Source organism: Geotrypetes seraphini, chromosome 11, assembly GCF_902459505.1.
Source record: "Geotrypetes seraphini chromosome 11, aGeoSer1.1, whole genome shotgun sequence".
In the NCBI taxonomy this organism is placed as follows: domain Eukaryota; kingdom Metazoa; phylum Chordata; class Amphibia; order Gymnophiona; family Dermophiidae; genus Geotrypetes; species Geotrypetes seraphini.
Genome location: NC_047094.1, coordinates 1,767,859 through 1,783,982, shown reverse-complemented (window position 1 = coordinate 1,783,982; position 16,124 = coordinate 1,767,859). Strand labels below are relative to the sequence as shown.

Here is a 16,124-nt window from a genome sequence, read left to right as displayed (position 1 = left end):
AATTTAACAAACCACCAGGATGCATAAGAGGAATTTTCATCCTGTGGAACTTCTCCTGAACATGTATCCAGGTAATAGCAGCCACCCTGGATACTTTCTACAGATCTTCATTTGCTCCAGATAAAAGGCCAAGACTCTCTTTCAGTCCAGAGTATGCATTGCACTTTCACCTAGTCTCAGGGCGCTGGTCTTTGACCAGAGGGCCGCCGCGTGAGCAGACTGCTAGACACGATGGACCACTGGTCTGACCTGGCAGCGGCAATTCTTATGTTCTTATGTTTAGAGAAAAAGGCTGGAAGGACTGACTGGTTCACATGGAACTCCAATAAAACTTTAGTGCCCATATTTATAAAATGGAAAGGGTATTTGCTATGCAGCAAGGCAATTATAATAAGTTTTAAAAGATTTGGGAGCCATTAACTATTTATTCTAGTGATCAGACATCTTAAACACCTGAATATTGGATAAGATAAAGAGAGGTGGGATTATGATTGATAATAATTGATATATGTTAAGTATTAGTATATGGGTGGGAGGGGTGGGTCTCTTTTATAAATATTTATTTGGAGTAAGAATATCAAGTGATTAATTAATGTATTTCTGAATGATTATTGTACACTTGTTGAAATTTCTGAAAATGATTAAAGATTTAAAAAAACAAACAACAATTAAAAAAAAAACCTTTAGTGCCCATATAGAATTTAATGGTGTTATTGGCATCCTTTATCGAATTGTCCCCTTGGTGCAAAAATATGCTATTAATTAGTTTTAGTTAGGTGGGTTGGCATGTAATTTGGGTTCTTTAAAAATGAAATAATTTTATAAATATTATCTTGTGCTGTCAGCTTTCTTTGATAGTCTTTTGTTGAAGTGGACTTGATGCAAGATTTTGTTTTTTTGTAATTTCTTATTTGCCTTTGTGCATTTTCCTACGTGTTTTTTTGTAACATGATTACAAAATTTTGAAACAAACCAAAAAAAAGGCACACAAACTATGTATTTTCCATATTCCTTCCCTTTGGCTACTAGGAAAGGGACTGGGACTTGTATACCATCTTTCTGTAGTTATATAACTACGGGGGTCACGTGATGCTGGAGACCTGATCGGACGTGCCTCTCCTCAGCTCCGGGCTGCCTCGTCTTAAAATCTAACTATAAACCCGATTATCCGCGTCTCTGACCTGCAGCTTTGCACCGGATCCCTTCTTACACCTAGAAGCGTGCGACGGTCACCTTTTCAGCAGTGCTTCCGAGGGGCATGCCGATTAAACCTCAGCGGGGAGTGAAGGCCAAAATCACCTCGCCGGCGCCCAAAATGGCCGAGAAACACGAGGTGCCTATGTTCACGCTCCAGGAAGCCGCGGTGCAAGAGCTCACCCGCTCTCTCACTCTAGTGATGGAGGATAAACTTACAAAGATTCAATCGTTTATGGAGGAAATGCGGGAACGCCTAGAATCCCAATCTAATCGTTTGCAACGTGCAGAGGACCGTATAGCACAGCAGGAGGTTCGTACTGACAACTTTGAAGAACGGCTGCGGTCGCTGGAAACTTCCGCCTCCACTTCGAAAGATCGGGCGGAGGATCAAGAAAATCGCAGCCGCAGAAATAATCTGCGATTTATCGGGATACTTGCCTCGGTGCGTGATGTGGATCTCCGCACACGGCTGGAAGCGTGGTTACCCACGGTCTTTGACATCCAACCGCCTTTAACCCCGGTGCTGATAGAAAGAGCTCATCGGGTGGGCACACGCAGAGACGACGAACAACGCCTGCGCCCTGTCATTGCGCGTTTTCTCAACTTTGCGGTTAAAGAAAGAATTCTCTCCCTGTATCGCAGAGGGGCCGCTGTGCAATTTGAGGGGCTGAAAATTCTTCTATTTCAAGACTTCTCGCCTCAGGTTTCCTACAAACGCAGAGCTATGGCTCCCTTTTGTAATGAGCTTTACAAAAGAAATATCAGAGTCACTCTTCAGTACCCCGCACGTGCAAGAGTCGTCCACAACAACCAGGTTCTCTTCCTGGAAACCCCGCAGGCAATGGAGCAATTCATACAAAAGCTCCCTCCAGGCCTGGATCCTCCCAGGGTAGCTGACTGACTGTGGACATAGAGCTATTTAACTGGATTTCTTTGCTACTCGCGAATCTCAGAGGCCTCTGAGATTCCTGGATCTGCTTCAAGACTCTGCAGGGGGCTTCCTGTGGATTAGGGCCAAAGCCTGAAGTTTGTCGGTGATATGACTAACACTTTTCTCACCAGTGGAAAATTTCTTCATTTCTGTGTGTTTCACCCTGTGAATGCAGTGATATAGTCCTCTGGTTTCTCCTGGAGTCCACTGTATAGTGGGTGCTCTCCTTAGGGGGCACTTTTCCTGGTCTTTGTTTGTTTTTCTTGCCAATGCTCTTTATATATTATTTATCTATTTTACTACTCTGGCTTTTGATACTACGCAAGAATATTTAAAGCATCATGTGTGTTTTTTTTTTTTTTTCTCTTTTTCTTTCTACACCATTTGCGGGGGCATGTTATGGTTCAAGTTTCTGGTTGCACTGTTTGCAGTGTTTATCTGCTCCCATTCTGGGTTTTCTTATATTCTGTTGATCATTGGCCGCTAGGGTGGCCCGGAGCTGAAGTTTTTCTATGCTGTAATGTTGTGCAGGGGTAGACTATATAGTCTGGGGTGGGGGTGGGGGTGAGGGAAGGGAATATCTGGGGGATTGGGGTGGGATGTGTGTATGTGTCTGTATGAGTGTGGAGTGGATGGATGTGGGACTCTTAGTGCCTTATGCCTCTCACCAAATGATTCTAGGGGGTGATTTTAATGTGGTGGCGGAGCCCCTCGTGGATCGCAAACCTGCTAAAGCTGCTACCAGGGGTCATTATGACAGGGGTATCCCCTTCCTTCTTCGGGAACTGGGACTGTTGGATGCTTGGCGGACCCTGAATCCGGACAATAATGATTTTTCTTTTTTCTCTCACCCTCATAATGTATACACTAGAATTGATTATATACTTGTCTCTACTGGACTATTTCCGAAGCTGTCTCGGGCTGTTATGGCCGCTCCACTGGTGTCGGATCATGCACTTTTAGGCACTACTTTTCAATTTTCTTCTGCCTCCCCTGGCAGGATATGGTGGATGTCTCCTCATCTGTACTCCGACCCTAATTTCAAGTCCTACTTGGAACGTAAGTGGGAGGACTTTCTCGCTACTAATGGTGCCAGGGATGTCAGCTCGGTCTTATACTGGGAAGCCGCTAAGGCCGTTATGAGAGGCCACGTGCTTGCGTACTCTGCGGCTGCTAAGAAAAAGAGAGATGGGGACTTACTGACCTTGACTGCTGAATTGCGGGACCTGCGGCGTTCTCACATATCGAGTCTCACACGGGAGCTGAAGGACCGACTCCAAGCTGTTAAACATCAAATTAATGATATTCTATCTCAACGAGCTTCTCGTAATATTTACTTTTACAAATACAAATTGCATGCTTGGGGCAACAAAACTGGTAAGTTACTCGCAAATCTGATCAGGCCCCCTCGTACTCGCCATGTTATAACGAAAATAAAGGATAGAGCGGGAAACATGCATACTCAGCAGCAGGAGATCACGAACCAATTTCTGCAGTTTTACCAACAGCTTTACGCTGAGCAGCCTTCTAATGATCAGGCCCGGGATACCTTCTTTTCTGACTTGTGCCTGCCTAACATCTCTGAATCTCAAAATCTTCTTCTTAATCGGCCGATCAGTGGAGAGGAATTACAATCAGCTATTCGACGTCTTAAATTGGCTAAGACTCCGGGACCGGACGGCTTTGGCCCGGAATTTTATAAACTTTTACCACCCTCCGCTTTATGTGCCCTCCAGGACTACTTTATGGGCCTCCGATCGGAAACCCCTCCGGGAAATTCACATAACACTGCTCATGTGATCATTTTACCAAAACCGGGGAGACCTCTGGACCAGTTGGGCTCCTATCGGCCGATCTCACTTCTCAATCAGGACGTCAAACTCCTGGCCGGTATCTTGGCGTCGCGTCTGAATGTGCTGCTACCGGACCTGATCCATGAAGACCAGGTAGGTTTCGTCCCTGGCAGGCATGCTTCTATGAACCTGTTAAAAGTCCTTACAGTACTACAATTGCCTCATCGACCTTTGGACAAAGCCTTAATCACCAGCCTTGACGTAGAAAAGGCATTTGATATGGTATCCTGGCGTCATCTTTTTTGGATACTTGCAAAATATGGCATCTCGGGGGACTTTGTGCACTGGGTATCTGCTCTATACTCCTCACCCAAATCGCAACTATTGATTAATGGAGGGATCTCTGATCCTTTCTCTCTTGGCCGTGGTACCAGGCAAGGGTGCCCCTTATCACCTCTGCTCTTCCTTCTTTCCCTCGAGCCCCTTGCTATCCGCATTTGCCAGGACACGACCCTGCAGGGCCTGAGTGTGGGGGGGTCTGAGTTCCGTATCAGTATGTTTGCAGATGACATGTTACTTTATGTCAAACATGAGGACGTTCATCTTCCCCGTCTGATGCATATTATTAACTCCTTTGGTTCCTTTACTGGATTGAAAATTAACTATGATAAAACTGAAGCTCTCCTTCTCAGTGACTCGATGGGTGACAGGTGGTTTGAACATCTGGGGGTTGGCATTGCACCTGGGAAATTGAAATATTTGGGGATTCTTTTATATAAAAATACGAGTACATTCTATACATCTAATATTTCGGCAACTATTGGACGGATCGGAGATCTCTGTCATCGGTGGCGCTCCCTTCCTTTATCCCTGATGGGCCGGGTAGCCCTGGTTAAGATGGTTCTCTTTCCTAAACTTCTTTATGCTCTTCAAACTGTCCCCTTTTGGGTTAGTCGAGAGGATGAACGTCACTATAACTTTCTTATTCGTAGATTTATCTGGCAGGATAAGCGGGCCCGTATCGGTTTCCCTAAACTGACTCGGAGCAAGGAACAAGGGGGACTGGGTCTCCCGGACATTCGCATTTATAATGGGGCATCCCTATTCCGGTGGATTCATGAACATTTGACTTTACACCGTAAATACTCCCCGCCGGGCCTTTTGGCTTCTTGCTGCTCTCCCATATCTTTTGTATCGTTTATCCATGGGAGCCTGGGTTCGTCGATCTCTTTACTCTACCCTACTTTGGATTTTCTCCTCGCCTTTCGAAAGGTGTGGACGTGGTGGCGACGTTTACAACATAAGATGCCTCATCCGTCTCCTTTTTTGTCTTTAGTGGGTAACCTGGGGTTCACACCCGGAATTCGGGGTCTGCCAGGTTTGAGGGATCGTCCTGAACGTGACTCTACCATACTTGACTTGTTACACTTAGGGGGAGGCAATTTTCCTTCTTTTCCCCTTATGTGTACCCACTGGGGGCTCCCCACCACACAGGCTTACCTTTATATCCAAATTAAGCACTATTATTCCTCACTATCTGCTGTCTCTTTGGACAACTGGACTTCCGGTGCCATTGATTAGAAGGCTTTACTTACACCTCCTCACAAGAATAAGATTGCTACTTGGTATAGGGAGGGCCGGGATTTTCAAGGGGAACGCTGCCTTCAATCTGTAGTGGATGAGTGGTCTCGGGATTTGGGCTTGACGGTATCTCTTCAAGACTTACAGGTTTTTTTTCAAAATATATATCTTTTTCTCAAAAATGTACCGCTAAGGGAGACCCAATTTAAGATATTACATCGTGCCTATCTTTCAAGATCAAAAGGTTTTGCCATGAACCTCTGGCAGGATGATCTTTGTGTTAAATGCCATATCTCTCCGGGAACCTATCTACATTCTTTCTTTCTCTGTCCTACTCTCTCCTTCTGGGACTCTATCCGTGCTAAACTCGACACTACTATCTGTTCTACCCTGATTTGGAATCCGCCTGCATTGTTGTTGGGGGATGTGCAGGACCTGTCTCAGCAGCAGCTTAGCACATCTTATCAGAAATTTATCCTTCATGCGATCATGCTGGGAAAGCAGCTTATTCTGCAACATTGGGTGTCTCTCGAGGCCCCTACTTACCCGCTCTGGCTGGTCCGCATGAAGGGCCTGGGTCTTTATGAGCTGCAAACTTATTCTTCTCGTCCTCAGGATCACTGGAAGGAATACAGTGCTTTGTGGGACCGTTTTCTGGCGTCTTGCCAGGAGTGCTGACCTACATTTGGTTGGCTATTGTACCTTTCCTGTCTTCTATTTCTCTCCTTTTCCTTTTTTTTTTTTTTTTCGAAACAACAAACCCCAATGGTACTCCGCAGAAATCTCGCACCTCGTCAAGGAGAAGAAAAAAGCATTTATTTCCTACAAACGAACGGAGGCTAGGGAAGCTAAACTAGAACATAGGGCGAGGTCTGCAGCGGTCAAAACAGCAGTCAGGGAGGCCAAACTTCGAGTGGAAGAGACTCTGGCAAAGAACATGAAGAAAGGGGACAAATCCTTCTTCAGGTATATTAGTGATAGGAAAAAGAACAGACAGGATAGTACGCTTTAGAAAACCAGATGGGAACTGCGCAGAATCAGATTCCGATAAAGCAGAACTACTGAATGAATACTTCTGTTCGGTCTTCACCTGCGAGGCACCGGGGCACGGTCCGCAGTTGCAGGCAAGGCCCAGCGTGGAAGATCCGTTTCAGAATTTCGAGTTCACACCTGCCGACGTCTACTATGAACTGGTTAGACTCAATGTGACCAAAGCCATGGGACCGGACAATCTACACCCCTGGGTGCTCAGTGAGCTGCGTGATGTCCTGGCAGAACCGCTATCAGGACTCTTCAATCTCTCCCTAAGTTCAGGGAGAGTCCCCATAGACTGGAAAACAGCTAACGTCATTCCACTGCACAAAAAGGGTTGCAGGGCAGAGTCTCACATCAATAGTATGCAAACTCATGGAAACACTAATCAAACGTAAATTAGACACAATCTTGGATGAGGATAATCTACGGGATCCCAGTCAACACGGATTCACCAAGGGTAGGTCCTGCCAATCCAATCTCATCAGCTTCTTTGACTGGGTAACAAAACAGCTAGACTTGGGAGAATCCGTGGACGTCGTATACCTAGACTTCAGCAAAGCTTTCGATAGTGTCCCGCATCGCAGGCTGTTGAGCAAGATGAAATCAATGGGGCTGGGAGAAACACTAACTACATGGGTCAATGACTGGCTGAGTGGCAGACTTCAGAGGGTGGTAGTTAACGGTACCCTCTCTAAAACATCGGAGGTGACCAGTTGAGTACCGCAGGGCTCAGTCTTGGGCCCGCTCCTTTTCAACATATTCATAGGGGACCTAACTCAGGGGCTTCAAGGTAAGATAACGTTATTCGCTGACGACTCCAAACTATGCAATATAGTGAGAGACGGCAATTCACCCGATAGTATGACACAGGACCTACATTTGTTGGAGCTTTGGTCCTCGACCTGGCAGCTGGGTTTCAACGCTAAGAAATGCAAGATCATGCACCTCGGCAGCAGAAATCCGTGCAGAACTTACACCTTGAATGGTGAGACCTTAGCTAGAACTTCAACAGAACGAGACTTGGGAGTGATCATCAGCGCAGACATGAAAACTGCTGATCATGTGGAGAAGACTTCATCTAAGGCAAGACAGTTGTTAGGTTGCATCCGCAGGAGTTTCGTCAGCCGGAAGCCTGAAGTCATAATGCCATTATACAGAACCATAGTGAGACCTCATTTGGAATACTGTGTGCAATTCTGGAGGCCACACTACCAAAAAGATGTGCTGAGAGTAGAGTCGGTGCAACGGATGGCCACCAGGATGGTCTCAGGGCTCAAGGATCTATCGTACGAGGAAAGGCTGAAAAATTTGCGGCTGTACTCACTCGAGGAACGTAGGGAGAGAGGAGACATGATCGAGACATTTAAGTATATTACCGGCCCTATCGAGATGGAAGAAGAGATTCTCTTTCTCAAAGGACCCTCAGCCACAAGAGGGCATCCGCTCAAACTCAGGGGCGGGAAATTTCATGGCGACACCAGGAAATATTTCTTCACCGAGAGAGTGGTTGATCCTTGGAATGAGCTCCCAGTGCAGGTAATCAAGGCAAACAGTGTGCAAGAATTTAAGAGCAAATGGGATGCCCATGTGGGATCCCTTAGAGGGTTAAGCCAAGGGAAACTGCCACCAGGAGTGGGATCCCTAGGATAGTAGACTTGGGTGTGGATCAGTAGAGTGGGCAGACCTGATGGGCTATGGCCATCGGTGATTAATAGGCAACCAATGGGATTTCCTCTACTGATTAAATCCCATTGGTTGCCTATTAATCACCGAATCACTTTTAAAATAGCATTCTTAGTCTTTAAAGCTCTGTTATTTAATGAACCACAATTCATTTCCAGAATGATTATTCCTTATCATTCTCCCCGATCTCTTCGGTCACTATCTCAAGAATTATTGTCGGTCCCTTCTTTGAAAATAGTGGGTACAAGAAGAAATGAGATGTTTTCCGTTTTAGCTCCTGAATCTTGGAACGCTCTGCCACTCTATATTAGAAAAGAAAAGGACCTCATCTCATTTAAAAAACTTTTAAAATCCTTTTTATTCAATGATGCTTTTATTAACTAATGATCTAATTATTTGTTGCTTTTTTGCCCCGTCCTTAAGTGTTTTTTTACCCTTTTTGTCTCTTCTTTCTTAGACTAAGAAAATTGTAACTTTGCCCTCTCTTTCCTAGTGTATCTAGTTAGTCATGAACCTCTTAAGTTTTAATAATGTTTGTTATATATATTATTGTTTTTAAAATGTGTTAAAATTTGTTTTAGGACTGTTTGTTCACTCATTAGATGTTTTAAACTGTACATAAGAACATAAGAACATAAGAAGCGCCATCTCCGGATCAGACCTTCGGTCCATCAAGTCCGGCGATCCGCACACGCGGAGGCCCTGCCAGGTATACACCTGGTTTATTTTATAGCCAACCATACTTTATATGCCTCTCTCAAGGAGATATGCATCTAGTTTGCTTTTGAAGCCTAGGACTGTCGATTCTGCAATAATCTCCCCTGGGAGAGTATTCCAGATGCCAACCACTCTCTGTGTGAAGCAGAACTTTCTGACATTATTCCTGAACTTGTCCCCCCTTAGCTTCATTTCATGTCCTCTTGTCCGTGTCAAATTGGACAATGTAAATAATCTTCTCTGCTCTATTTTGTCGATTCCTTTCAGTATTTTGAAGGTTTCGATCATATCCCCACGCAGTCTCCTTTTCTCAAGGGAGAACAATCCCAGTGTTTTAAGTCGATCCTCATATACCAGTTTCTCCATACCCTTCACTAGTTTGGTTGCTCGTCTCTGCACCCTCTCCAGCAGTTTTATATCCTTCTTTAGGTAGGGAGACCAATGTTGGACACAGTATTCCAAGTGGGGTCTGACCATTGCCCTATAAAGCGGCATTATAACTTTCTCCGATCTACTCGAGATTCCTTTCTTTATCATGCCCAACATTCTATTTGCCTTCTTTGCCGCTGCCGCGCATTGTGCTGACGGCTTCAGGGTCCTATCTATCAGTACACCCAGATCCCTTTCTTGTACACTTTTTCCCAGACTTGCACCTGACATTCTGTACTCGTATTCCTTATTCTTACTGCCTAAATGCATTACCTTGCATTTCTCCACGTTGAACTTCATCTGCCATTTCTCCGCCCATTTTTCTAACCGACATCACTTAGAAAATTCTGTTTATAGGCGATTTATCAAATAAAATTGAACTTGAACTTGGCCCTTATCTGCCATCATCTTCTATGTTTCTATGTAACATTGATGATGTTAAAGTAGCAGCAAAGTTCTGTATCCATTCCTCAAATTTCTGCATGAGCTGCTCTTCAGATGCTGCCATTGACAAAAGTAAGAGTATCACAGCTATTGCCACGTCCTCTTGAGTCAGTTGGGGTAACATACTAACATAATAATAATAATTATTTTCTTATATACCACCCAACCGGAAGTTCCGGGCGGTTCACAGCAAGAGAACTGAGATATATGCGAAGACACAAAATGCAGTAGAATTCAGTGGAATACAATATGATACAGTACAATGTAATATAATGTGAAACATAGTAAATGATGGCAGATAAAGACCTGTGTGGTCCATCCAGTCTGCCCAACAGTCCCTTTCATTTTTGAGGCAATGTTAAACCAACAATTCAAGAATTATTCATTTTACTTGCTAAGTTCCACTATAAGATGTTTTTCCCCTCTTCCCTGAGAGAGACAAGACCAGTACTCTGATTATATCAATATGGTAAAAATGTACATTCTTGCTCCTGTTCCATATTGTCGCACACGAGAGACTCACTGTAGAAGCCCGCCCAGCATCAGTCACACTGCCCCACTGCTACAGTCACTGTGCAAGCTAACTCCAGCCGACCCTATCCGTCTTGTCACATACTGGACCCAGACCACTCCTGCACCTCATGAATGACATTTTAGCTCTTATTCTGTTTTGTGTTGAAACTATCTTCTTTTCACTCAGGATCTTTTGGGTGGAGAGTATGGCATAGTTGTTACAGTTACAGCCTCAGCACACTGAGGTTGTGGGTTCAACCCCATGCTGCTCCTTGTGACCCTAGGCAAGTCACTTAAACCCCCATTACCCCAGGTACATTAGATAGATTTTGAGCCCACAAGGACAAATAGGGAAAATGTTTGAAGTACCTGTATGTAAACCGCTTTGAGTGTGGTCGTAAAACTACAAAAAGGCAGTATCCAAGCCCCAATCCCTTTCCCTTTGTGTCTATTCCGTGCATTTTTGAACTTCATCATTGCTTTTGCCTCTACCTTCTCTCCAGGGAGAGAAGGATTCCAGGCATCCACCACCTGTCCTGACCATTCCACCTGACCCCCCTCCCCCCAATCTCATGTCCTCTAGTGACTACTTCCACCACAGCTACCAAGCCAGGCTGAGGAGCAAGGACCCCAACATTCTCACTTGGTATCATTACTGATGAACAATTGGGCTAGTGACTAGTCCATTTTTGGTTTGGTATAAAACTATGCAAGCTTATACATGGATTCCAAAATAAACATCTAAACCTACAAATTACTTATTTAGTGTCTTAGGCTGAAGAACCATACTAAGACTGAAGTATATTTCTGTATGAAAGAAATAGTCACTTACCAAAGCTCTTCAATTGCCAGACTTCCTAAAGCTATGCAGACACAACAATATACGTCAGGAAAAGGAACAACCTGGATTACTGGCATCTACAAAAACAAAGCAGGGTAACTTATTAATGGACATCTTACAACCACCTCAGTTGCATACACAGGATTGTAAGGGCTTTTCTAAGGCTGCTCCCAGAAACGTTTTGGCAATTAACTTATTAAAACAGTCTTAAGAATTAGACAAGAGAGACTGACAGAAAGAGGTGTTTTTTGCTACTTCCTGCTGGTAGGGTAATTGTATTTGCTATGGAGAAAAAGCCTCTAGATCTCTTGCAATAGGAAGGGAAGAAGAACAGTTGAAGGATAGGAAATGAGAGAAATAGGGATGACTGTATAACAGGGGTATATTTTCTTGCAAGAAAGATCGACCTTTGAGCATATTATACCAAAAATCTGCAGAAGGGTAGATACCCTAGATCAGGGGTCTCCAAACTTTTCGCCACGAGGGCCACATTGGGTATTTCAGCACTTTTCAGCAGGCCGTAGTAAAAAATAAAAAAAAAAAGATAAATAACTCTAGATATATGAATTTTATTGAAAGCAGAAAATTTTATAAACTAATTGCAGAGTATGTGAGATTAAATTATCGTATATTAATGATAACGAACACTACCAGCAAATTCTCACATTTTCATCACAAATTATAATAAAACCATTAATGTGAATGATGGAACTGTTTTTGTGTTTTTAAAATCTTATTAAACCGAGGTTCAAATTTTGAAACGCTAATTACAAGTAGTGACTTCAAATGTTCATTAGATAAATCTGGCCTGTATTTTGACTTGATATTTCTTTAAACACACGACATTCATGATCAACTTTTCTTTTTCCCATTCATGTTAAAACTGTAAAAGAGAATACATTTATAAATAATTATGAAATTATGAAAATCGTACAAGCAAATACGTGAATAAGTGAATACGCACCTTTAAATATAAATTTATACAATTACAAATTGAGTATTACACTGCACCACTGCATGTATTCTTATGGATAATTAACCATAACGACTAGTAGCGAACTTCCAAATTCAATTTAAAGATTAGTCACAGTGCCAGAGCTACCTACAACGCCACGAATTGACACTGTCGATCGAGGCCGAGCAAGTACGAAGAAATACTGCAAAGTATACAATTACGATTCAACATTAAATAAAGTTGTGAATAATATTAACATAATATGGAATATCAATATATTTTGAACATAATTTTAATTAATGCATTTGAAATCTATTAACACCTTGTGGTTTGTTTGTTTGTTTTTTTTTTGCAGATTCTCATTGGAAAATTAGGCCAATTGGCGCATTTCTGCACAATTCTTCCACGGGCCAGATAAAATCATATTGCAGGCTGTACTTTTGAGACCCCTGCCCTAGAAGGTGTGGAGCAAATGAGGAGGGATCTAGCAAAGCTTGAGAAATGGTCTAGAGTCTAACAGTTTGAGCCTCATCAAGCTGAGGAAAGTTTCTGGATTTTACAAGTAGCCTGTCCGTTATTCCTCATAAAAGGACAATTTTGAAAGTTCTATTTATATTGCTAAATTCCTGAGTTACTGTACCTTTTATATAAAGGGATTTTTTTTTTTTTTTAATTAAAGTTATCTTTGCTTTTTTTCTTTAGCTTTAAATATTAGAAGTTCAAAAATTAGGAAGGTAAATAATACCACTTGAAGTGATTAAACTTCTGAGATATTAGCGAGATGGGAAACTGTTCACTTTTGCTATAAAGATTGACTCAACGTTGGACTTCATCTGTGATGACTTTGCCATCCTTATCTCTAACAGGTAGTATTTTGTACCTTCGGTTTCAGAAAAATGATTGATTATTCTATACACCGTGCTATAATCTTTTTTCATGTTTTTGTAATCTATTTATAGGCAGGTGGAAGTGTACCTCCAATTTTCAGGTAGTAGCCAAAGTGAGACATGTTGCATTAAGATGTAGCTGTCTCAAGCATCCTCCTGGAACTGTTCTATTAAGATAGTCCCATGTTATCTCATGACTTAACCAAGACTGCAGCTTATACCGCAACATCTTCCAATAAGCGCGCACCTTGAAGTCAGGTCCACCAAATGTGTCCCATAGTTCCCCTCACATCACACTTTCTCCAACAAAGCGCAAAAACAGCAGGAAAAACGTGATGGAGTTGGGCAGGAGTAAGATACCAACAGTACATTAATTGAACTCCATTTTTCTGAAAGTTTAACAGCTTTAGATAAGCGCAGCAATGCTGCATCTACTGTGGTTCCTCACATCGAGCACCAAGTACCGATTCCCATTTAGTTCTATGAAAGAGATCAAGGGGCAGTCTGCCCCTAAGATAACGATACAGCACTGAGTATTTTTGAAAATCTTCATATAAATCTTGCAGGAAAGTGTCTTCCTATGTGATAACAGGCTTAATAGATAAATAAATAAGTGGGCTTCAAATAAGCAAAATGATCTCTTGGCAGCAATTGATAGTCACAGAGGATTTAGAATCAGAAAAAAATAGTAAATATTGAAGAACTAAGGCCAGTACTTGGCAGACTTGCACAGTCTGTGTCTGTATATGGCCATTTGGTGGAGGATGGGCTGGGGAGGACTTCAATGGCTGGGAGGGTGTAGATGGACTGGAGTGAGCTTTGATGGAGACTTCAGTAGTTGGAACCTAAGAACAGTACCGGGCAGAGCGTTGGATTCTTGCCCAGAAATAGCTAAGAAGAAAAAAAAAAACCAACAAATTTTTAGATTGAATCAGGTTGGGCAGACTAGATGGACCATTCGGGTCTTTATCTGCCGTCATCTACTATGTTACGAGCCAGCTCGTCAAAGGGTATTAAGGCAGCATCATCAAAATATTGCCCCCAAGTAATTAACTACATCAGATGCCACCGTCTAAAGACCCCAGCATTTTGACCAGGTGGAAAAAGAAGGTTTCCTACAATAGAAGAAAACTGACCACTGAAAGTCTCAATCTCTTGCCATGCAATCCCAAACCCAAAGGACATGCAGGTGGCCTAATGCAGTCTACTGGAAATCCATATAAAACAAATGCTCAAAACAGGACTCAACTTGTAAGAACATGTCTTACTGGATCAGACCAATGGTCTATCTAGCCCAGTAGCCCGCCTTCATGAAGGCCAATTCAAGTCACAAGAACCTGGCAAAAAACCCAAATACTGTAGTATGTATGCTCTGTAGGGAGACTAAGGATAATATTTTAGGGGAGGCACCTCCTAAGCTCAGCTTTTTCAGGTTGAGACCTAAAAGGGTAGGGCAGTCACTAGCCCTGGGATCATTCACTCTTTTCTTCCATTTCAAAAAAACTGCATGGGATGTTAACTCATAGTCACTTTAGTACCTGTGTTTGTTTTAATCATTCCCATCATACTTAATTACGTAATCTTTTATTTGTCCTGTTTGTCTGTCTTCATTAGAACATAAGAAGCGCCATCTCCGGAACAGACCCTAGGTCCATCAAGTCCGGCGATCCGCACACGCGGAGGCCCCGCCAGGTGTAGCCTGGCATAGTTTTGGTCCCCATATCGCTCCAAGCTTCTCGTAAAGAGAAATGCATCTAGCCTACCCCTACCCATGTCACTTCATGCCACTCATAAGGAGATGTACATCTAACTTACCCTTAAATCCTAGAATGGTGGATTCCGCAATTACCTCTTCTGGGAGAGCATTCCAGGTGTCCACCACTCGTTGTGTGAAGCAGAACTTCCTGATATTTGTCTTGAACTTGTCCCCCCTTAGCTTCAGCCCATGTCCTCTTGTCCGTGTCACATTGGACATTGTAAATAACGTTTTTTTCTGCTCTATCTTGTCGATTCCTTTCAGTATTTTGAATGTCTCGATCATATCCCCTCGTAGTCTCCTTTTCTCAAGGGAGAACAACCCCAGTCTCTTAAGTCTTTCCTCGTAATCCAGGTTCTCCATACCTTTCACCAGCTTTGTTGCTCGTCTCTGCACCCTCTCTAGCAGTATGATATCCTTCTTTAGGTATGGAGACCAATGCTGGACGCAGTATTCCAAGTGTGGTCTGACCATCGCTCTATAAAGTGGCATTATGACTTTCTCCGATCTACTCATGATTCCCTTCTTTATCATGCTTAGCATTCTATTCGCGTTCTTCGCTGCCGCCGCACATTGCACCGACGGCTTCAGTGTCCTATCGATTAATACTCCCAGGTCCTTTTCCTGTTCAGATTTTCCCAGAGTTGCACCTGACATACTATACTTGTGTTCTTTATTTTTTCTGCCTAAGTGCATCACTTTGCATTTTTCTAGACTGTAAGAAACATAGAAACACGTCAGCAGATAGAGGCCAAATGGCACACCCAGTCTGCCCATCTGCAGCATCCACAATCTCCTCCTCTCCCTAAGATATAATTCCACTATACCTTTTTTTGAGATATGATGACCAAAACAGTGCACAATACTCAAGGTGAGGATGCACCATAGAATGATACAGAGGCATTATAATATTCTCAATCTTATTTACCAGTTCTTTCCTAATAATTCCTAGCATCCTGTTTGCCTTTGTTGCTGCAGTCGCACACTGAGCAGGAGATTTCAACATAGTGTCTACAATGACACCCAGATCTTTTTCTTGGGTGCTGACTCCTAAGGTGGACCCTAGCATCAGGTAACTATGATTTGGATTATTCTTCCCAATGTGCATCACTTTGCATTTATCCACATTAAATTTCATCTGCCATCTGGATGCCCAGTCTTCCAATTTCCTAAAGCCTTCCCAAAATTTTTCATGGTCCTCATTTGTAAATATATTAAATAGCACTGGTCCCAGTACAGATTCCTGTGGCACTCTACTAGTTACCCTCCTCCATGGAGGAGAATGCCATTTAACCCCGCCCTCTGTTTTCTATCCACAACAGAACATTGTCTCCTATCCGATGACTCTTTAATTTTCTCAGG

The 16,124-nt window shown here is 43.0% G+C and overlaps 1 protein-coding gene across 8 annotated transcripts in view; it reads right to left on the bottom strand.

Annotated features, from left to right (window-relative positions):
* Positions 1-16,124, bottom strand: part of PALB2 (partner and localizer of BRCA2) — a 122,850-nt gene that overhangs the window by 63,065 nt on the left and 43,661 nt on the right. For all 8 annotated transcript variants that reach the window (XR_004536436.1, XR_004536437.1, XM_033914138.1 and 5 more), the window contains one exon: positions 11,156-11,241. Coding sequence is in view for 6 of the 8 variants with exons in the window: in XM_033914138.1 (XP_033770029.1) it covers positions 11,156-11,241 (86 nt within the window). In the remaining 2 variants the exon portion in view is untranslated. The remainder of the gene's footprint in view (positions 1-11,155; positions 11,242-16,124) is intronic.